Genomic DNA, 23,518 nt, shown 5'->3' with positions numbered 1-23,518 from the left:
GTTGTTGTTAAAGTCATTGTTGATAATGTCCTTTCTTAGTGACATTTGGATCATTTTTCATAAAGATGAGACAGGATCTTGCTCTGTCACCCAGGCTGGAGTATGGTGGTGCAATCACAGCTCACTGCAGCCTCGATCTCCTGAGTTCAAGTGATCCTCCCACCTCAGCCTCCCAAGTAGCTGGGACTACAGGCACATACTGACACACCTGGCTAATTTTAAAAATTTTTTGTAGAGACAGAATCTCCCTATGTAGCTCAGGCTGGTCTTGAGCTCCTGGACTCAAGCTATCCTTCCGTCTAGACCTCCCAGGGTGCTGGGATTACATGCCTGGCCCTACCCTTTTAAATGCAAGCATTTCACAAGTCTCAGCTAGTGGCTTCTTTTGTGCATGTTCTGAGCCTTACTTTTCCAAATATTCTCATGATGTTAGCTGTCACCTGTGACTTGATAACCCATATTTCTCATCTCAGCTTTTACTACTTGCTTAATTTCTGTTATACCTTTTCATGTCAGTGTTCCACAAACCATTCAAATTCCTTTTGCTGCTATGTGATTCTGTTAAAAGAATACAGAATATACTTAGTAGTAGTTATCTCCAGGTAAGAAAGTGAAAATGATTTTTCTCCTCAACTAATCTGTCCTTTAAATTTTTTAAATCACTGGTGAGGATTGTTGCAGATCTTAAAGGTTGTTACAGGTCTACAAAAATCAGGTCTTAAAGGCAAAGGACTAATTACTGCTACAGAATAAAAATAGATGTATTAGAGAAAGGGTGGCAGTGGTTCTCCTTCTGAGAACTTCTAGCTATGTGTTAGCAATGCCTCATCTGCATTTATCTGGGATGTTACATGACCGAGGAACTTACAGAAAAATAAAAATTCCTGATTCTAATTAAATAATTAGACTTAATGGGGGCTTTGCTTCTTGTATTTTCAGTTTCACAGGTGGGTTAGTGCAGTCAAGACTGAAACTCAAAGCAGTAGGGAATTTAAAATTTATCAGTAAATACTTTGTCTTTAGTGGAAGCAGCTGCTGTCTCACCTTGCCATATTATTCAGCTGTATGTTTATATTTTAATGATAGGTAAGCGGTATACCATGTAGAGTTATAGCTATTAAGTAATGAAGACATTGTTAAACTAATATTTCCTAGAATAATAGGCCTATTTTCAAAATAAATAAAATTAGCAAAACAATCCCTTTGATATTTGGTTACTTGAATTATTTTCCATTGCAATAAATGTTTGATAATAATAATGGGGGTCAAGAAAAAAGATTAATGCATGGTCTTTTAATTTTACAGATGTGGGAAGAATATCCTGATGTTTATGGGGTCAGGCGGTCAAATCGAAGCAGGCAAGAACCATCACGATTTAATATTAAGGAAGAGGTAAGGAAAAAATGTTTTAAGGGCATGCATTTAAACTCCCTGTCTTCATTCTTTCTGACTGTGGTATATGTTACCATTAAAAAGACTGAACTTCAGGCATGGGGGTTAAGTGACTCTAATATGAGCTATCTACGAACAGACACAGTAAGGCAAGAAGTTAATAATCAAATAAAAGAATCTAACCAGAAAGATCATATAATAGTGATTTTTTTAGTAGAGTATTATACAGAATTTACCTCAAAATTATTTATTTTTTAGGTTGTTTCTCATAGTGAAAATTGATTATATAGTGAGAAGTTTACTTTTTTAAGCCCCTAACTTTTTAAATCTCCTAGATTTTTATTAAATGGGTAACTTGTTTGGTAAACAAATAGCAATAGAAATAGTTTTGAATTTGTTCCTGAAAGAGGAGGGAGTGCTTAATTAATGTATCTACTTTTATTTAACTTCTTAAATTTGGTTTCCTTGCTCATTTTTAGTGTGAGATATAATGAGTTTCAAACATACTTAATTGTGAGAGATTGAATAGATTGGTGGTTTTAAAATTGATATTCTATACCAGGCTTGGTTGTCTATAGAATCAGACTTCTTTCACCTTTCTCATTTTGTGTGATGTTTTTGTGGATTCTTATTCTGAATTAGATTTATAGACTAGATCCTGAAGAGAGGTTCTTTTGTCTCAATGAAATGTCCCCTTTCTGCTTTCTTAGGAGGACTTTGCTAGTCTTAGCTATATAACGAACTTCTGATGAAAGTTAAATATTGATAGCCACAGGTCAGTGAGTTGGGTGTGGGTTTTTAAATAAATGTACCTTAAAAATCTAATTTATCCTAACATCTGCATTACATTTGTGGTTTTATTTTCAGTGACCTCTGAGCTGGTTTGCCTTTGGTTTTGTTTACCATAGTGTCTAGCACTAGGTTACTGAGCCATGTTTGTTAAAACCAATCACATAGTTGTAGAAATCTTTTCCTCTTTTATATATTAATTAACACATTCTCTGTAGGGTACAAGATTAACAGCAATAGGAGTAGTTTGCTATTTTCCCTAATTTTGGAGAGAAAGAGCTATTGAAATGTCTGTGACTGTAAACTTTCCTTGGCCTAGTGCTGTTAGCAGAACATTGTTGGCTCATGAGTGAACATACTCTTAAATGAGTCTAAAATGAATACTTCAGTAGTTGGTGCCTTTAAGGCACACTGACTAAATGTTGTGGCATTTTTATTTGATATTCTAAATCTGCAGTATCCAGTATGGTCCCCACTACTCACCTGTGGCTTTTAAAATTCACATTAGTTAAAAATTCCATTTCTCAGTCACATCAGTCACATTTTAAGTGCTCAGTAGTCACATGTGGCTGACGGGTACTGTATTGGACATTGTAGATATGGGACATTTACATCGTTACAGAAAGTTATTGGATATTGCTGTTCTGGAAGTCAAGCTGAGATAAATATTTCCTGACTTTAGAGATAAGTCAGTAATAGCAGAGAGAGATTAATTTTCAAATCAAAAGAAGAGGGAGTTCCACCAAGCAAGTGCTTAGGTTTCTTTCTGTCTAAAAGCTCATATTGAATAATGGTATATTGAGTAGATTGTTGATCCAGGAGATAGTGTTGTCCCTAAGAACTGTGAATTAAAGTCTGTAATCATTTTTCCCCCCTCACACACTGAAGGCAAGTAGCGGGTCTGAGAGTGGGAGCCCAAAAAGAAGAGGCCAGAGGCAGCTGAAAAAACAGTAAGTCTTTCATGGGGGAAATTATTAAATCTAGTAGTTTCAAACTTGTCAGCATTTCTAGGACTGCCTTCATTGTGTCTTTAGTCTACTCCAGGTCCCTTAGTCTGCTTCTGTCTCTCTTACTAGCTCGGGTGACTGTCTACCCTGACCTGTTGCAATAGCAGCAGCAGCATTGGAAACCCAAGATTCTCAGTTTAACACATGGAAGGAGTCCACGTATACTTGGGCTGTTGTTTGGGATCAATCTCAGCTTCTTCCATTGGGTTAACCCAATTAGCCCATTGATTTTTTTCAGAAAAATATATATAAATAACAAGTACAGAGGTATTTGGTGTTGTAGTAAGCAAGGAACAAATGTAGATTTGCCATTTTTATGGCAGAATTATATTGGCTGAACATCCATTTTGGTAAGAAATTATGTATTGTTGTTTCTGTATAATTTTAATATTGCAGTTCATAAGCCAGAAAAATTTAATTTGTGGACTTGATGTGAAGTTTCTTTATAACATAGATTTATATGTTCATTATTTTTTAATTTAAAAAGTTCTTATTTATATGATACGAAATTATTTGATTTTTTTTGAGAAATAATTTTTAAAGTCATTTTTTGGAGAGGGTGTGAATCCTGTTGACAATCTGAGTTCTATAGCTTCTCTCGAAAATGTAGGTATTCAAAACTTTGTATACCAGTTCAGGGGTTCTCATGTTAAACAACTGCCCATGGCTTCTATTAAGAGCTCTCGGTACATATTCTGTGTTGGAAAATATTATTAATCTTTAGTAAGTGGCCTAAGGCAAGTCATTTGAGATTTTAAAACCCATTTCCTCATCTCCAGGAAAAAGTAATACTGTCTCCCCAACAGGATTATTAGAAACTGTGCTAAGATTTTGTGACATTAAATACATGTAGGGTATTACAGAGCCTTACAGAAAATTCAAGTACTTAATATTGCCCTGCTAGAGTGCATTCAGTTTTCATTTGTGTTTTGGAGAAATAGTAACTGTAAGCAAACTGCACTTGTCATCTTAGAAGGCTTTTGTTCTACCCCAGTCTCATGGTCTGGTTGGGAGACTATTATCTGCTTACTGGTCTCATGGCCTTTTGAGTATCTTTCCTGAAATGTCCACCTTGATTACACGCTGGGAAATCAACACATGTAATCCTTACTTCACTCTCTGGCTACATTCCTTTGGTCTCTTGACTGCAAGTTAAATGGTGCTGTGCTTGAATTCTTGACTTCCTATTTTAACGGCCTTATTTGTGTGTGCAGAAGCCAGCGTTTTTTTCAGTCACTGTATAATACATTGCACTTACTCTGGCTCATATTCCTGTCAGCCTTTTTTTTTTGGAGACAGGGTCTCACTCTGTTGCTCAGGCTGGAGTGCAGTGGCTTGATCTGAGCTCACTGCAGCCTTGGCCTCCTGGACTTAATTCACCCACCTAAGCTACCAGAGTAGCTGGGACTACAGGCGTGTGCTATCATGCCCAGCTAAGTTTTTAAAAATTTATTGTAGAGACAGGGTCTCAACTGTGTTTCTCAGGCTGGTTTCAAACTCCTGAGCTCAAGCAGTCCTCCAGCCTCGGTCTCCTGGGATTACAGGTGTGAGCCACTGTGCCCCACCACTTAACAGTCTTAAGAATTCCCCAAAGTTGGCAACCTTCAGTAGCATATGTGGACCTTTCTTTTCCTGAGTAGAACTTCTTAGTTCCTTGCAGAGTGGGATCTGTCTTCTTTCTCATATTGCTTCCCTACCCTAGGGCTCTTCCATAGGAACTGCCTTGGGCTGAGGTAGGAAGTTCCCCTCATGTTCGTGTGTTTGGACACTGGGCTAGTCTTCCTTTCTGCTATTCTCTGGCCAGCTGGTGAGTATTGTGGATTTATAGAGAGCTCTTCCCCTGAGTCACCAGTTGAGCTTCCTGAAAGATTAATTAGAGGAGGTCTTGTAGCTGCTAACACTCAAGTTGCAAGGCACAGCACTTTAGGAGGCTTCTGTGATCCAAGCTGAGCAAGTGTAACATAACCTAATGTGTGGGCCCATGCATTTCAGAATTGAGAGAGACTCACTCAGAGAGTGAAAGGTTTGAAATATTGGCACAAAGAAACGCTTTTCTGAAACCCTTCAGATTTTATTCACACATTTTAGAGTTTTTAAGAAGGGACAGTTTTGTAAAATTGGTTTAAAAAATTAATTCTAAACTTTAGGAAAGTTGCAAGAATGAAAGTGCAGTACAAAGGACACCTTGTATACTTTACCCAGGTTACCATTTTTCCTTCATTTGCTTTATTGTTGTGGGTGCTATTTAAGAGAGAGGGTCTTGCTCTGTCGCCTAGGCTGAGTGCAGTGGTGCAATCTTGGCTCTCTGCAGCCTCAATCTCCTGAGCTTAAGTGATCCTACTACCTCAGCCTCCCAGGTAGCTGGTAAAACAGGTGTGGGCCACCATGCCTGATTTTTGTATTTTTGTAGACATAGAGGTCTCACTATGTTGCCCTGGCTGGTCTCAAAGTCCTGGCCTCAAGTTATCCTCTGAACTTGCTCTCCCAAAATGTTGAGATTAGCAGACGTGAGCCACTGCACCCAGCCTGTGTATGTTTGTATATATACACACATAATGTTTTTTATTAACTATTTGAGACCAAAATTCATAGAATTTTACCTTCTACCCCTTTCCCTTAAATATGTAAGGTATGTTTCTTAAAAATAAGAATATTCTCTTTTATAAGCACAGTACAGTACAGTTTCAACTTAGGTTTAAAACGTTGCTGATGTACTTTTTTTGAGACGGAGTCTGGCTCTGTCGCCAGGCTGGAGTACAGTGGCGTGATCTCAGCTCACTGCAACCTCTGCCTCCTGCGTTCACGCCATTCTCCTGACTCAGCCTCCTGAGTAGCTGGGACTACAGGCATGTGCCACCACGTCCAGCTAATTTTTTGTATTTTTCATAGAGATGGGGTTTCACCATGTCGGCCAGGGTGGTCTCGATCTCTTGACCTCGTGATCAGCCTGCCTTGGCCTCCCAAAGTGCTGGGATTGCAGGCTTGAGCTGCCACACCTGGTTGCTGATATAGTTTTGTCTAATTCATATTTCAGTTTTGTCAGTTAACCCAGTAAAGTCTTTCGTAATATTTTTTATTTTTCCATCTCTACTACAGGATCTAGTTTAGGGTCAGTTACTGCAATTAGTTGCATGTATGTCTGGTCTCTTTTTTTTTTTTTTTTTATTATACTTTTAAGTTCTAGGGTACATGGACATAGCGTGCAGGTTTGCTACATATGTATACATGTGCCATGTTGGTGTGCTGCACCCATTAACTCGTCATTTACATTAGGTATATCTCCTAATGCTATCCCTCCCCCCTCCCCCCACCCCACGACAGGCCCAGGTGTGTGATGTTCCCCACCCCGGGTCCAACTGTTCTCATTGTTCAAGTCCCACCTATGAGTGAGAGCATGCGGTGTTTGGTTTTCTGTTCTTGCGATAGTTTGCTGAGAATGATGGTGTCCAGCTTCATCCATGTCCCTGCAAAGGACATGTCTGGTTTCTTTAATTGGGAGCATTTTCACAGCCTTCTTTTGCTTTTAGGACATTGATGTTTTTGAAGAATGCAGTCTTGCAAGGGGCTGTGTTCTTTGGAGAATTATAAAGAGATCAATTACCCCGTCATGATGTGTATTAGGTTTTTTTGTTTTGGGATGCGCTCTCACTCTGTCGCCCAGGCTGGAGTGCAATGGCACAATCTCAGCTCACTGCAACCTCTGCCTCCTATATTCAAGTGATTCTCCTGCCTCAGCCTCCCGAGTAGCTAGGATTACAGGCATGCGCCACTGTGCCCAGCTGATTTTTGTATTTTCAGTAGAGATGGGGTTTTACCATGTTGGCCAGGCTGGTCTTGAACTCCTGACCTCAGGTGATCCACCCGCCTCGGCCTCCCTAAGTGCTGGGATTACAAGATGAGCCACTGCGCCCAGCCTTTTTTTTTTTTTTTTTTTTTTAATTAAAGAGACAGGGTCTTACTCTATTGGTGCAGATGTGTGGTCATAGCCCACTGCAACCTTGAACTCCTGGGCTCAAGTGGTCCTCTTGCTTCAGTCTTCCCAGTAGTTGGGACTACAGGCACGTACCACCACATCCAGCTGTATTCATATTTTTAAAGCTTGGAAGAAGTTATATAGCACAATGTACCTGCACAATATTTAAAATTTTTAAAAATTAGTTGGCATCATTTAATTGAGAGATGGTGCATAACAATCTGTGTTTTTAGCTTCTTTTGAGAAAATTTGGTAATGCATGGCTCATGTAACAGTGACAGACCGGCTGGGCGCGGTGGCTCAAGCCTGTAATCCCAGCACTTTGGGAGGCCGAGACGGGCGGATCACGAGGTCAGGAGATCGAGACCATCCTGGCTAACATGGTGAAACCCCATCTCTACTAAAAAATACAAAAAACTAGCTGGGCGAGGTGGCAGGCGCCTGTAGTCCCAGTTACTCGGGAGGCTGAGGCAGGAGAATGGTGTAAACCTGGGAGGCGGAGCTTGCAGTGAGCTGAGATCCGGCCACTGCACTCCAGCCTGGGCGACAGAGCGAGACTCTGTCTCAAAAAAAAAAAAAAAAAAAAACAAAAACAGTGACAGACCAAGAGTTCTCCATTTTGTTCTCATCTGGCCCCTGTGAGTATCTGAGATTGTGTCTCTGACTTAGAGTCATACAAACAAAACATTGAATTTTATTTAACCAACTCATGCTGTTTTGATTGAACTCTTTTTTCGTGCATTACCTGTTAATGTTATCCAGATTTGCTCAGTGTTGCATAAGATTTTTGTTGACTCCTGGTCCTGGTGGTTTTGTTTTGTTGTTGTTTTTGAGACAGCATTTTATTCTTACTAGGTGGGAGTGCAGTGCAGTGGCACATTCACAGCTCCCTGCAGCTTTGACCTCCTGGGCTCAGGTGATTCTCCCACCTTAACCTCCTGAGTAGTTGGGACTAGTAGGCGCACACCACCACACAAGGCTAATTTGTTAATGTTTTGTAGAGACTGGGTCTCACTCTGATGTCCAGGCTGGTCCTGAACTCCTTGGTTCAAGCCAGCCTCCTACCATGGCCTTCCAAAGTGCTGGGATTACAAGCATGAGCCACTGTGCCTGGCCCTTTTCCAGTGTTTTGAATTGGAGATTGTCACATATCTGTAACACAGTGGAAGGGAATCACTGTTAGCCTCAGATTTCCTGTGATCATTGGAATTTTTATGAAAGGCATCCTTTCTTGGGGGAATCTACTGAAGATTGAAGAAACAAAAGTAGCTACTTCCCTCTTTTCCAGATGTCTTCTAAATGGAGGAAAAAGGAGTTTTCTTTTTTACAGACAGTTAATAGCAAGCCTTACCAACTCTTGGTCAAAGTTCTGGCTCACTATATTTAAAAGTAGCTTTTGTTCATTTCCTACTTTATAGTTGATTAGAGTTGATTTGTCTATCTTAGGATTTGTGTCTAGCCAACCACCTTTTCCCAATAAAGGAAGAAAATTATATACATTTAAGTTGCATTTTGACTTTTTCCATGTCTATTTACATTGCCTTGCGGCCTTTTGGCTAAATCTTGGTATTTTTCTCCCTAATTCTCAAAATTTTGGGAAAAATTTAGTTGAATTTTGTGTTTTTACAGTATCTAGGGGCTTCTGTTAATGGCCTCTTAAGATGGATATTATGTTTCCTTTGGTACACGTGTGTGTGTGTGTGTGTGTGTGTGTGTGTGTGTGTCTGTATTCTTTTTTTTATTATTATACTTGAAATTGTAGGGTACATGTGCATAACGTGCAGGTTCGTTACGTATGTATACATGTGCCATGTTGGTGTGCTGCACCCGTTAACTCGTCATTTACATTAGGTGTATCTCCTAATGCTATCTCTCCCCCTCCCCCCACCCCACGACAGGCCCCGGTGTGTGATGTTCCCCTTCCTGTGTCCAAGTGTTCTCATTGTTCAATTTCCACCTATGAGTGAGAACATGTGGTGGTTGGTTTTTTGTCCTTGCGATAGTTTGCTGAGAATGATGGTTTCCAGCTTCATCCATGTCCCTACAAAGGACATGAACTCATCCTTTTTTATGGCTGCATAGTATTCCATGGTGTATATGTGCCACATTTTCTTAATCCAGGCTATCATTGATGGACGTTTGGGTTGGTTCCAAGTCACATTTTTTTGCTCACAATCTTGTGTCTTAAACTATCCTTTATTGTAGCCTGACTTACAATGTATGGCTTAGTGGTGGAGTCTTGATAAGATTTGTATTTTATAAGAGGCCAGTAATGTAGGAGAGGACAGCAGTTTCACATGTGGGAGAGCCTTATACATCTGTAGGGATGGGAAGTAATTTCTTTGTAACCTGCTCAGTCACCTTTTTCATTTCGCTCTTTCTTCACAGTGACTTAGTATTGCTGGTCCTTACTATCTTTTTTCTTGTTCTTGTAAATTAAAAGAAAACTTGAAAGAATCCAACCAGTTTCAAATACACATACACACACACTTAGGCCTTTTAAACACTGAGTTTTTCAAATACTCCTAGGATGTGTAAGCCTGGCTTTAATGTTTTCTGATTCTTTGGTCCTCAGTGAGTTATGATTGAGAGTAGCAGGGCTGAGGGTTGGTGATATGGCCAAGCAACTCATTTCCTCACTGCACTTCAGTTTCCTTCTCTGGGAGGAGAGCTTTAGACTAGCTGATTTGCTAAGTTTTTTTAAATTTTTTTTTGCATTCTTATATTGGGAGATTCTAAGTCTCCCGATTGTTCATAAGTCTAAATCTGTAATCTAACTGGAAAACTCTAGCCTCAACACATCCATTCTCTGTGTTTGCTGTCTCCCATACTTGTAGAAGTGGACCTCATTGGTAGCCCTGGTTTAGGTTCTCAATTCCTGGGGGAGATACGGTAATTAGAATTTATTGGTGACTGAGGATCTTTCTTGTCTGAAGCAATAGCTGTTCTTATTCTTTCAAGCATGCTTCTACTTGTCTCCGGTGTGACTGTATAAACACCCTCTGAGGGGTAAACTGTTGTGGACTTGGTCTAAGGGAGACTGCAGACTCATGTGCTGGTCTCCCACTTACTGTAAACATCTTCCTTTCTTCCTTCCTGGTGATCACCTTATATTCCTTGGATTCTTAGCAAACATTTATTGTACTGTGCTCCGGGGAAGCAGAATTAGACCAGTGTCCAGAGTGTATATACGAAGGTCTTTGTTTTAAAGAGACTGAAGGATATTAGGCAATACTAACAGGCCTTTCTGTCTTACCAGTAGCACCCCTACCTGTCTGACTGATTGACTGTGCATCTTTAATTAATTAATTTTTTTATCCTAACAAAGAAACATCTCCATTTGCCTGACTTTGGCTAATCTCTGGTACAAAGTCGGAACAAAAAGGCTTGGTGTACAAGGAGCCATCTGCTGGGGAAATGCATATGAAAACACGCAGTGCTAGTAGAAGTTGAGTAATATTCATAAAAGCGCTCTGCTGACTGTCCATGGAAGGCCTGAATTGTTGTTTTTTCCCCCTAAGGTCTCTACCAATTCAGGTATAGGGTGACTGTTGTAGCTTTTAGAAAGGTTCTCAATCTGCAGATTAGCCACCTCCTTTTAGTAAGCTTTCACTGTTACTTTGACCTGTTCTCCCATGAAGAATATTGATTTGACTTTGCAGTTCTGTAGCTGTTGTCTTTAGTATGACCTCATTCCCTATAAAGTGACCCATAGACAAATTGGTATTGTTTTATTTACAGAGAAACCCCAGGCACTTGCTTGTCAGTTTTCTTCCTAGGTATTTCATGCCCAGCAGCTATTTACGTTTCTTTCCTCTTCCCTGCAGGTGAGAAATGAGTGAGGTCCCTGCAATATCTTGTTTGATTTTCAAGTAAACTAAAACTGTTTGGGGTAGTTAGGACACCTGTAGGTTATGGCTCTTTCAAGCCTTCTAAGATCTCAAGGAGCAAAGGAACATCTACTGTATCTAATAATTAATAAAAACTACATCTGTAGCTGAACACATTATTTAGTTATATGATAGGTTTATTGTTGAAAAATAATTTTAGGGACTGTTTCCTTAAATGTATTCTAAAGACTTACAATATCTAGTATAGTGGTTCTCAGAGTTTCTACCCAGTACCAACATTATTTGAATTTGTTGAAATTCATATTTTTTAGGCTTCACCTGAGACCTACTGCATCATAAACTCTAAGGCCCAGAAATTTTTTTTGTGGGGGAGGGGCAGATGGAGGCAGGGTTTCGCTCTTATCACCTAGGCTGGAGTACAGTGGCAACATCACAGATCACTGCAACCTCAAACTCCTGGGTTCAAGTGATCCTTCTGCCTCCTTAGCCTCCTTAGTAACTAGGATTGTAGACATACTCCACCAGGCCTGTCTCAATTTTAAAATTTTAACTTTAATTTTTGTAGAGAGGTCAGATTGGTCTCGAACTCCTGGACTCAAGTGATCCTCCCGCCTTGGCCTCCCAAAGTGCTAGAATTACGGGCATGAACCATCTCACTTGGCCCAGAAATCTTTTTTAACAAGCCCTTTAGGTGGTTCTGATACATTCTAAAGTTTTGGAACCACTGATCTTGTGCATGTTGTGGTTTCAGTCTTGTCAGTAATAGCAGTAAATTTAAAAAAATACATATATATCCATTTTTATTTATTTTTGTTACTGGAGATAAAATAGGAATAGATATTATGTAGTCCAGGAAGGATCACAATTCAAGTTTAAACGGAGCTAGAATCTCTTTTAGCATATCTAAAATATGCATGTTCTGCCCTTTGGATAGTAACATTGAAATTGGTTTTGTTGGATCATTTATCTTCAAGGATTCTTTTAGAAAAAAATTATTTTGTTTTGCTTTGATCGCAGAGAAAAATGGAAACGGGAACCCTCAGAAGATGAACAGGAGCAAGGCACCAGTGCAGAGAGTGAGCCAGAGCAAAAGAAAGTAAAGGCCAGAAGACCTGTCCCCAGAAGGTGCACTGTTTGCTTAAAATCTCTACTTCTGGATGAGCTGGATGGTGGTGTGCTAGAATGAGAGCTTTGTTTTTCTTTTTTTTTTTTGAGACGGAGTCTCGCTCTGTCGCCCAGGCTGGAGTGCAGTGGCCGGATCTCAGCTCACTGCAAGCTACGCCTCCTGGGTTTACGCCTTTCTCCTGCCTCAGCCTCCCAAGTAGCTGGGACTACAGGCGCCCGCCACCTCGCCCGGCTAGTTTTTTGTATTTTTTTTAGTAGAGACGGGGTTTCACCACGTTAGCCAGGATAGTCTCGATCTCCTGACCTCGTGATCCGCCCGTCTCGGCCTCCCAAAGTGCTGGGATTACAGGCTTGAGCCACCGCGCCCGGCCTGAGAGCTTTAATGAGATACATTGTGTTTTGATTCTGGGTTTTAGATGTCTGTGGTTCACTTTCAGCCAGCCTACACTGCAGGTGTTACTGATTCTTAGTTCACAGACTAGCTATCATGGGGCAAACATGTCTTCCGCTTTTAGTAAAACTCCTTATATGTTTGGCCAGGGGACAGTCTCTTTTTGGGAGAACAAATTGTTTAAAACACTGTTTGCCTGGCTTAAAGCATACTTGAGTGGTTTATTACCTTGTTCATAAAATCTATATAACATTAAACAAAGAATCTGATTGTGTAGAGGAGGAGGTAGGCTGAAATAGCAGCAAATTATGCTAATTTTTGATCTGACAGATGGCAACCTAAGATAGTGATGACAGGAAAAGGGAGTCAGAAGACAGACAGGCCCCAGGGAAAATTATCTTCTTATAGTATTGCTTAGAATGGGCTCAGCAAACTATGCCCTTTGGGCCAAGTTTAATCCACCACCTATTTTTATATGAACTGTGAGCTAAGAATAGTTTTTATAGATGAATATTTCTAATTTACAGTTTAAGGATAGAGAGCACTAAATTTGAACTCCAATTAAGTGAAATGTTATCCCCTCAAAAACAATTCTGTTCTCATTAGTAGATACATAGCAGTAAATGTACTTGATTATTTCATTTTGAATTTTATAAAAAATTTTGTGAAAATTTATTTTCTTTCATTACGTTAAGGACGTTTTGCCCCATTTTGCCTCTTGGCTGGCAGAGCCTAAAGTATTTACTCTCTGGCCATTTACAGAAAAAGTTTGCTAATCTCTGGCCTAGGACATTGTGCTTACCCCCCAACCCTAGCAGGGGAATTTGTCAACTGAATTTTATCTTATTTTATCTCAGTGTAAGCTTCAGGACTGAAATGTCACACCAGTTCTGTCTTTTAGAATTTTACTCATTATTTATTACATCCTTTATCATCTGTCTAGGTTTGGTTATGAGAAAGGTATGGGAGGTATGAGAGAAAGAGATAATAAATGTGAGCATGAGTTTTCATTTCTCTCCCTCTCTTACTTCTTTCACCTTTTTATCACTGATGGAATATTTGGGGATTTCCTTATGTGAGCTTCTAGACTGTGGCTTTCAGTCCTGGCCATCTCCCTGGTCTGTCGAAGTTAATTCTGTGACAGGGCACACAGTCTCCTAGGTAGTCTTTATGTATAGTTACTTCTTGTGCGTTGCTTTCTTCACACAGATAATAGCATCCTCTGCTTCTTGTTCTGTAGGTTTCTTTATCCTGGAAATCCTTTCATATTAGTATACAGAAAACTCTTTTTTTAATGAGTACATGGTACTGTTTAGTTGCTAGTTGAAGAATATTTAGAGTTTTCTTAATGTTTTGTTATTGCAAATAATGCTATAGTGAATACTTGCCTGTTTAGGTGTATAGCAGTAGGATTAATTCCTACAAGTAAAACTGTTAATTCCTACAAGTAAAATAGTTTGATAGCTATTTCCAATTTGCCTGCCAAAGAGATACTACCATGAACAAAATGCTGTGTATGTGTTTTTATATCAGGTCATCCTGATGAACATTTGTGAAATATTCACATTCTTTCCCATAAATGAGTGAGGATTATCAGCATTACAAAGAATGACCCTCCTGTTGAAAATCCAAATTTCTAGTAAATTAGAATTTCAGGGAATAGGGCCCAAGAATATGCATGTTTAACATTCCCCAAGTGAAATGTTACATTCTGATGTATGAACCACTGCTCTGGGAAATACTGTAATATAAAGTAGACACCAAATGATAGAGTGAAGACTTAGCTATTGTTTCTCTTCTCATTTTAGAACAGTGCCCAAACCTCGTGTTAAAAAGCAGCCTAAGACTCAGCGTGGAAAGAGAAAAAAGCAAGATTCTTCTGATGAGGATGATGATGACGATGAAGCTCCCAAAAGGCAGACTCGTCGAAGAGCGGCTAAAAATGTTAGGTAAGTTGTGCCCCAGAATGTTTCACTGGTGCGATGTGATAAAGTAGTTGGTTAGAGTTTGGTTCTCATAATTTCGGGGTTGTGCACTTAATAGATAAAAATAACAACCTATGTCCTGAAGTTGTTTTCAGAAATCTGGTTAGCTTTCTTGCAAAAAGAATGGTATTGAGCCAAGGGGAATATGAAAAGAGTAGCAATAGCTCATTTGAAGCCTTCATTCTTGTTAAAGAACCACCACAAGTTCACCTCCTGTCCAATGGTGACTTAGTGGCATTATCTTCATTTCATAACTTTTTTTTCATAAAAGATATTTGGGTTATATTCCTACTTCTGAATTGCTCTTTTGAGTCACAGACATTTTTCTGAGGTTCAACTTAATGTGTTGCTACTTGAATCTAATTTTATCAAGTACTAATAGGATATGAAGCATTAATAGGAATTACTATTAGTGAAATAGGCCAGACGCAGTGGCTCATGCCTGTAATTCCAACAATTTGGGAGGCTGAGGCAAGCAGATTGCTTGAGCCCAGGAGTTTGAGATCAGCCTGGACAACAGGGTGAGACCCTGTCTTTACAAAAAGTAAGAAAAAGCCAAGTGTGGTGGCAGCATGCACCTGTATTCCCAGCTACTTGGGAGGCTGAGGTGGGAGAATACTGGGAGATGGAGGTTGCAGTGAACTGAGATCATGCCATTACACTCCAGCCTAGGCGAAAAAGCTAGATTCTGTCTCAAAAAGAAAAAGAAAAAAAAAATGAAATAAAGGAACAGATATATGCAAACACTAGTCGTTTACTTTATAGAAATCAAGTTTTTTTTTTTTTTTAGATTTTACAGACTTCTTTTGTTCTTCTTAGAGATGGTGAAAATGAATCCTAGAGACATTCATTACTTATTCAGTGTATCCAGTTAATAATTCCAAAGCTAGGTCTAGGCTTTGAGTATGCTAGTATATAGCCTAGCACTTTTTCTTACTATAACTGTACTACATCCAGGATTGTTTTTCTTTCTTGTGACTCAATCATTAAATTGAGAAGTTACATACACACACACACACACACATATATATATGTTAAATGGGAAGTTACATACATTATATATATATAAAATATATATATATATATATATATATTGAGACAGTCTTGCTCGGTTGCCCAGGCTAGAGTGCAATGGCACGATCTCAGATCACTGCAACTTCCACCTCCCAGATTCAAGTGATTCTCCTCCCTCAGCCTCTTGAGTAGCTGGGATTATAGGCGCCTGCTGTGGCGGCTAATTTTTGTATTTTTAGTAAATACGGGGTTTCACCATCTTGGCCAGGCTGGTCTCGATAACTCCTGACCTCGTGATCCAACTTCTTCAGCCTCCCAAAGTGCTGGGATTACAGGTGTGAGCCTCCACGCCTAGCCAAAGTTTTTCCTTTTTCGTTTTGTAAACCAGCAAGTACTTGTGTTGAAGCTTCCAACAATTTGGGAATACTTAAATTTCATATTCTTATTACTGGGAGACAACAAACAGGGTTGAAATTTTTAATTTTAGAAATATTGCTTCTCTTTTTGCCTGATGAAATAGCAGCACATTTTTTCTTCCATTATGCTTTTTCTTCTTTTGTGGTAGTCTGCTTGTTTGCATAATAATCTGATACTAAAAAATGAAAAAAAAGAAGTATCTTTATATTTTTCTTTATCTTGCTTACACAAATTAGTATAAATATAGCATTTTTATTTTCAAATATGAGTTAGACTTCCTACAGTTGCTTAGGAGCATGCATCAGCTCTTTAGGAAAAAAAAACAAGCTTTGAACCTACCAAATGGCAGATCTATAAAACAACATGTTTTTGGAACCAAAAGGGTATGGTTTCTTATTCTAGTGATACTTATGTGTGGCAGTTTAATTCTGAAGAGATCATTTCTCATTCAGCATTATTCCTCTTGCAGTTACAAAGAAGATGATGACTTTGAGACTGACTCAGATGATCTCATTGAAATGACTGGAGAAGGAGTTGATGAACAGCAGGATAATAGTGAAACTATTGAAAAGGTCTTAGATTCAAGACTGGGAAAGAAAGGAGGTATGTGTATTTGGGGAGCAAATTGCATTTTATATATGCTCAGTAAGGCTCAGATTTTTAGGTATTTTAGCTCTGATGTGATGAATTTTAGTCTACTGCTGTATTTGTTGTGATATGTAGAAGTCTTTCTGACCCAGTGTTTCAGAGCTGAGGACAAAGGAATGTGTCCATTATGTCTTTAAGATTTTAAATTAAGCTAGTATAGATAAGTGTCAATGTTTTATAAAGCAGTGATATAGCAGAGATGCCTGCTAATTCACATTAAGCAAATCCATCTTTGGTTATTTGTTTCTTAATCTCCTTGTGAAAATATCAAACTGGTTAAATAAATATTTTGGTACTATTGACGATTTTTAAATATCTAATTTAGATATCTCATAACTAAGTTGCGTTAAACTTTCGTAAAGGAAATGCTTTTTCTTTTGGCGTTTTTTTTCTTCTTCATTCTGTCTTCTATTGAGGTTAAGAGAGTTAACAGGGGACTTCGAGTAGGGGAGGTTGGAGGAGGATATTTTGATGTTCTATCCTTAGTCTTGGAGAGAGGGATTTGTTTTACGAGTTAGTAAGGGACCAAAACAAAAGGATGTTACTGCTCTGTTTTTTATTGTTTTTGGATAAGGGATTTCTTTGATTTCACCTGCAAAATTTGGAATATGTAAAAATTGGGTTTACATTTTTAAAATACTTGAAATTTGTGATTGAGTCCATCCTGTGCTGTTTGTGAGTTTGTACTTATTTCAGGTTGGACTATTTTGATGCTTCATCCAAAAAGGGAGTCTTTAGAGAATTGCTTTCTTGGGAAGCTTTTTAATATCTGGTGTAATATACTCTCTTTCAAGTGTACTTAATACTTTTGCAGCCACTGGAGCTTCTACTACTGTATATGCGATTGAAGCTAATGGAGACCCTAGTGGTGACTTCGACACTGAAAAGGATGAAGGTGAAATCCAGTACCTCATCAAGTGGAAGGGTTGGTCTTACATCCACAGCACATGGGAGAGTGAAGAATCCTTACAGCAACAGAAAGTGAAGGGCCTAAAAAAACTAGAGAACTTCAAGAAAAAAGAGGATGAAATCAAACAATGGTACAATTTCCATCATGGATTAAAGAAATATATTTGCAGCCTGAGGGAAGGGGAGGTTTTAAAATAATGCATGGAGATCACAGCTATCTAGAATCTCAGATTTTGCTTTGATCATCTAAACATGGAGCTGTTTACAATTCTAATTTATAAGATTGTGACCAGAAGATACTATGTTTTTATATATGACTACCAAGTTTTTGGAGTTAACTAGCTTATGGAGCATTATTCACACATTCTTTAAATTTTCACAATAAATGCATGAGATTTGTACTGTTATTACCCGTTTTATAGATGGGGAGAATACGGCACACAGCAATTCTGTGGGTGGACTCAGGATTTGAATTCTGACACCCTGAATCCAGAGCTCATTCTCTTAAGCACCTTGTTATTTTCCTGTAGTTAGGCTGGGGTGGCTTAGATGTAAAGAATATTCTGGGCCGGGCGCGGTGGCTCAAGCCTGTAATCCCAGCACTTTGGGAGGCCGAGACGGGTGGATCACGAGGTCAGGAGATCGAGACCATCCTGGCGAACACGGTGAAACCCCGTCTCTACTAAAAAAATACAAAAAACTAGCCGGGGGAGGTGGTGGGCGCCTGTAGTCCCAGCTACTTGGGAGGCTGAGGCAGGAGAATGGCGTGAACCCAGGAGGCGGAGTTTGCAGTGAGCTAAGATCCAGCCACTGCACTCCATCCTGGGCTATAGAGCGAGACTCCGTCTCAAAAAAAAAAAAAAAAGAAAGAATATTCTGGAACTCTCTGGGTTATGATACAATTAAAATATTCTGGTTTTATACAATTTGCAGAAATGATGTGAAGGAAATGATTAGGTAACTAAAACTGTGATAGTCCTCGTGTGTTTAGTTTACTTACAGCCTTGAATGTCTGGGTGTTGTATTTGGGAAATACATGGAGCTATACCACACACAAACCTAAACTGGGTAATAATGGTATCAAGTTCAGCCTGAAGACATACCTGTCTGTGTGGTGTGATCAGCCTATTTTTGTGTGTGGAATGTGGACAGTAATTCTGGTTTTATTACTGTGCAAAATGTGCTACTTTAGTAAATTACATGTTTTTCCTTTGACTCAAAAATGAAAATATGTACCCCTTAGATGGTGAGGTAGGCTTGTACAGCAGTTAGAAATCTGAAGTCATCTGTAATACAATAATTCTAATGTTAAGTTGCTGCTGCTGTCATCTGAAGAGTTTTGGTACTAAGAATAACTAGTTTTCCAAAAGTCATGTTTAATCAATCCTAAAACCCATACATATATGAGAAAAGGCATAGTTTTATTTTCCTGATCTGTTTAGATGTGTGAATTTGTCACATGAATCTATCACATAAAATAGTTATTTTTAGGTCTCTTTTTAAACAGGACACATCAGAGAGGCAGGTAACTGGTATATCCTTCTATGAGTGTAAGGTTTTCAGTGTTTTCTAAAAGTGTTTTTTTTTTTTTTTTTTTGTAAAATCTCTGGCCTAATTACTAGTAAAGATTACTCAAGGGGCGGATGTGAGTAAAAAATAGATTTTCTTTTCCACCTTTGACTTTTGCTTTGATGTATGTGTGTGGATCCCCAAACTTTAGTTTATGTGTACTTTTTCTGTCTGTCTGCCATCCAGGTTAGGGAAGGTTTCTCCTGAAGATGTAGAATATTTCAATTGCCAACAGGAGCTGGCTTCAGAGTTGAATAAACAGTATCAGATAGTAGAAAGAGTAATAGGTAAGTACATGGTAACTCACTTCAGCCATGTTTGAACTCAAGGAATAATGGCTTTTGCTTTTGGGAGTAATGTAAATTAAAAAATGCACTTTGGAGACTAGACAGGTCCTAGATTTATTTTAAAGGAAAAGCTAAGGAGATTGGCTGGTAAATTTGGATGTGGGGGAGGAAAGAGGGAGGTGTTAAATATCATGTCAAGATTTTCAGCCTAAACATGTAGAAATATAGAGGTACCATTTACTGAAGTAGAGAAATGAAGGGAAGAGCCGATCATTGGAGTGAGAACCAAGACCTTAGTTTGATATTTGTAAGTTTGATTTACTTCTTAGTCATCTAATTGGATAATATAATGAAGGCTGCAGCATATGTGAACCTGGAGCTTAGAACTCTTAGTCTGGGCTGGAGATTTAAATTTGGAAATTTATCAGTATTTAGATAGTATTTAAAGGCTAAGATTGAACAGGATCATCAGAAATAGAGTACCACATGGTAAGAAGTAGTATGAGAGCATTTCAGCTTTTGGAAGTCAGAAAGAAGCTGGCAAAGGAGACTGAGAAAGAACAGTCAGTGAGACAGGAGGAGAGCTGAGAGAGAGTGGGTCCCTGGAAGCCAAGTGATTCACATAGCCAGGAGGGAGGAAACGCTGTCAGTCAAGGACGATTAGGACTGAGACTTGATCTGTGAATTTGGCACTGGTGAAATGCATCCATGGAGTGGTGAGGGTGCAGCTAGGGTAGGTTCCAGAGAAAATGAGAGGGGATAGCAAGTATAAACAACTTGTTGGGGGAGTTTTCTTACAAGGAGAGACAGAGAAGTGGAGTGCCAGCCTGAGAGAGAGATGAGAAGAATAATTTTTTTTCTTCTTCCTTTTTTTTTTCTTTGAGATGGAGTCTCGCTCCGTTGCCCAGGCTGTAGTGTAGTAGCGTGATCTTGGCTCACTGCAACCTCTGTGTCCTGGGTTCAAGTGATACTCCTTGCCTCAGCCTCCTCAGTGGCTGGGATTATAGGCACTCTCCACCCCCACAACGCCTGGCTAATTTTTGTATTTTTAGTAGAAACAAGAGTTTCACCATGTTGGCCAGGCTGGTCTTGAACTCCTGGCCTCAAGCAATCTGCCTGCCTCGGCCTCCCAAAGTGCTGGGATTACAGGTGTGAACCACTGTACCCGATCTTTTTTTTTTTTTTTTTTTTTAAGGTGTGCGGTAGTAGAATCTATTTGCATTCTTATTCATAGAACCTAAACTGTTTCATTCTTCATTGTGTTTATAACTTTTCTTATTTTGTATTTGTTTAGCTGTAAAGACAAGTAAATCTACATTGGGTCAAACAGATTTTCCAGGTAAGCAAGAAATTTTATTTATAAATGTTCAACATTTCAGAACAGTGTATGTTTTGCAGATTATTTTCTTTTGTCACGTGATGTTTTGTTGCTTATGCATAAAACAGAATGTCATTTTTCACTTTTAATTGACAGTTGCTAATCTATAAATGTTTTTATATGAAATAGCTCACAGTCGGAAGCCAGCACCCTCAAATGAGCCTGAATATCTATGTAAATGGATGGGACTGCCCTATTCAGAGTGTAGCTGGGAAGATGAAGCCCTCATTGGAAAGAAATTCCAGAATTGCATTGACAGCTTCCACAGTAGGAACAACTCAAAAACCATCCCAACAAGAGAATGCAAGGTATGGTGATGGTTGGCTTTTGTTTTTTCAGGGAGAAGATACACTGATACAGAGGATTGGTCACATATGTGCTGAGAAAATATTACAAAATAAAATGGTGATTGCCATTTTGAAGTGAAAGAAGGTGACTTAAATGTGACATTAAAGCAAAAGGAGAGAATGAATTATTTCATGGTTTTGTTGACTTCTTTAATCTTGCAATTTACATAGTTAGAAATAGAGATACTTTGGAGAGTACTTAAAAGGATTTAGGCACTTTTATTTTATTATTTTATTTTATTTTGAGGCAAAGTTTTGTTCTGTCGCCCAGGCTGGAGTGCAGTGGCATTATCTCGGCTAACTGCAACCTCCGCCTCCTGGGTTCAAGTGATTCTCCTGCCTCAGCCTCTTGAGCAGCTGGGATACAGGCACATACCACCACTTCCAGCTAATTTTTTGTATTTTTAGTAGAGATGGGGTTTCACCATGTTGGTCAGGCTGGTCTCGAACTCCTGACCTCAAATGATCCGCCCACCTCGGCCTCCCAAAGTGCTGGGATTACAGGCGTGAGCCACCATGCAGTGGCTCACACCTATGGTTCCAGCTACTTGGGAGGCTGAGGTGGCAGGATCGCTTGAGCATAGGAGTTTGAGGCCAACCTGGGCAAGATTGTGATAACCTTTCTGAGAGCAGGAAGTGATATAAAAGGTGAGTATCTTTGAATTCTAAGAAGTTAAATATATAGGCTTATTTGCTAGATTGACTGTATAAATCCTTTCCTTGGAATTTATTCCATCAGGAAAGTGATGTGCTTGGGTCCTCAGTAATAAAATATCAGACAAGTGGTATGTCTCTAGAAGTTGACATTCATGTTAATGGCACTAGAATTCTATCTATGAAAACCAGTATTTAATTGCTGGTCAAAGAGTGTGATAGGGAAAATGTGATCAGAGAAGCACCGATGTAGAAGTCTCTGAGCTCCAGTGGTCATTGAATGGGTTTTAAGAGGAAGTTGTGGTTCTGGAGCTGCCTCTGGCCCTTGTATAATGGATTGGTGCTGCTGGCTGGACAGACAAGAGGGGGGCCCAGGGTATTGCCCTCCCATGGAAGGTATCAAGAAAAAGATGCTTGTAGTTGTAGTTCAGTAGGAGAACTGCTAGACTCCAGGGGTTAGGAGAAGAGGAATGATGTTGACAAGTACATCAAGGTCAAACTGTGTGTCTTGGCTACCTCAAAGGGTATTTTGACTTTATCTTCTAGGTATTGGTACTACTGAGTACAGTGGCAGTATGAAAACAGTATTTTATTTAGAAAGCTTCATCTAATAGCAGTATATAGGAGACTCTGGAGTAAGTAATTATTAAAGCCAGAAGGTCCAGCCAGTAAGATGTCATCGAAGTCCATGAATGAAGAAGTAGTGTGAGGACAAGGGAAGTAACAGTGGCATGGAAGGAGTGGATGGGAGAACAATTATGGGGTAGGTTTGGTAGGAGTGGATGGATGGCTGGATGTCAGATTCCATTCACTGCCAGCAGCCCTCATAGGAGAGCTGAATATATCAGTAACCTTATCAAATACTCTTATTAGGATGATACTTCTCATAATGTACCCTATAGAGCACTAATCTTCAGAGAAATGTCCCCTGAAAAAAGACTTCTGGCCATGTAACTTTGGGATATATCCCTGAATAAATTTCTCCTGTAAATTCACACTATGGACACACATTTTAGACTTTGAAAAGTCATGAGTAAAGAAGTTTGTATAACTTTTTGATCGGTTGTTTCCTAAACTGATTTGGCCACAGAATCCACGTTTTTATGCAAACCATAGAGACTGACCTCACTAGAATGCTACCCCTCAAGCCTGTGGGGCTGAAAACAACCTTCTCTTCAGAACCTTGTTGTTTCTGAAGGGAAAACCAAATTCACACAATTTAAAGGGTTTAAGGTAGATGGGCTGCATTTCTGAATTTACAAATCCTATTACGGTGTAGATCAACTGCATTTAGCATATGACAGCTGGAGGCAATGTTTTGTACTTTTTAGAATAAGATAACATGAAGATAATTGTTTCTGAAAGCAGGAGACTCACTGCCATATAATAGAGAAGGCATAAAGTGCTATTTAATGATGTTCATAGACTTAGGAAAGGGACAAGTTAACTAAAAATATTTTATTTGAGGATGAACCAACTCTGGCTTATGGAATATAAACCGTAAGAAAGGGGTGATGGAGTGAGCTGGTGATTCACACATGAAATTTACATTTTTGGCCAGGTACAGTGGCTCACACCTGTAATCCCAGCACTCTGGGAGGCCGAGGCCTGTGGATCATGAGGTCAGGAGATCGAGACCATCCTGGCTAACGTGGTGAAACCCTGTCTCTACAAAAAATGCAAATATTAGCTGGGCATGGTGGCAGGCACCTGTAGTCCCAACTACTCCGGAGGCTGAGGCAGGAGAATGGTGTGAACCTGGGAGGCAGAGCTTACAGTGAG

The 23,518-nt window shown here is 39.3% G+C and overlaps 1 protein-coding gene across 5 annotated transcripts in view; it reads left to right on the top strand.

Annotated features, from left to right (window-relative positions):
• Positions 1 to 23,518, top strand: part of CHD2 (chromodomain helicase DNA binding protein 2) — a 178,359-nt gene that overhangs the window by 70,499 nt on the left and 84,342 nt on the right. For 4 of the 5 annotated variants that reach the window (XM_023220850.2, XM_023220854.2, XM_023220852.2 and 1 more), the window contains 9 exons: positions 1,306 to 1,392; positions 3,070 to 3,131; positions 12,030 to 12,137; positions 14,337 to 14,477; positions 16,414 to 16,547; positions 17,407 to 17,632; positions 19,257 to 19,357; positions 20,652 to 20,696; positions 20,865 to 21,043. In XM_023220850.2, coding sequence (XP_023076618.1) covers positions 1,306 to 1,392; positions 3,070 to 3,131; positions 12,030 to 12,137; positions 14,337 to 14,477; positions 16,414 to 16,547; positions 17,407 to 17,632; positions 19,257 to 19,357; positions 20,652 to 20,696; positions 20,865 to 21,043 — 1,083 coding nt within the window. The remainder of the gene's footprint in view (positions 1 to 1,305; positions 1,393 to 3,069; positions 3,132 to 12,029; positions 12,138 to 14,336; positions 14,478 to 16,413; positions 16,548 to 17,406; positions 17,633 to 19,256; positions 19,358 to 20,651; positions 20,697 to 20,864; positions 21,044 to 23,518) is intronic. The other variant, XM_023220856.2, reaches the window with a different exon arrangement.

Source organism: Piliocolobus tephrosceles, chromosome 6 (genome assembly GCF_002776525.5).
Source record: "Piliocolobus tephrosceles isolate RC106 chromosome 6, ASM277652v3, whole genome shotgun sequence".
NCBI classification, from domain to species: Eukaryota; Metazoa; Chordata; class Mammalia; order Primates; family Cercopithecidae; genus Piliocolobus; species Piliocolobus tephrosceles.
Note: the sequence above shows the minus strand (reverse complement) of the source record. Positions and strands in the feature narration are given on the sequence as shown.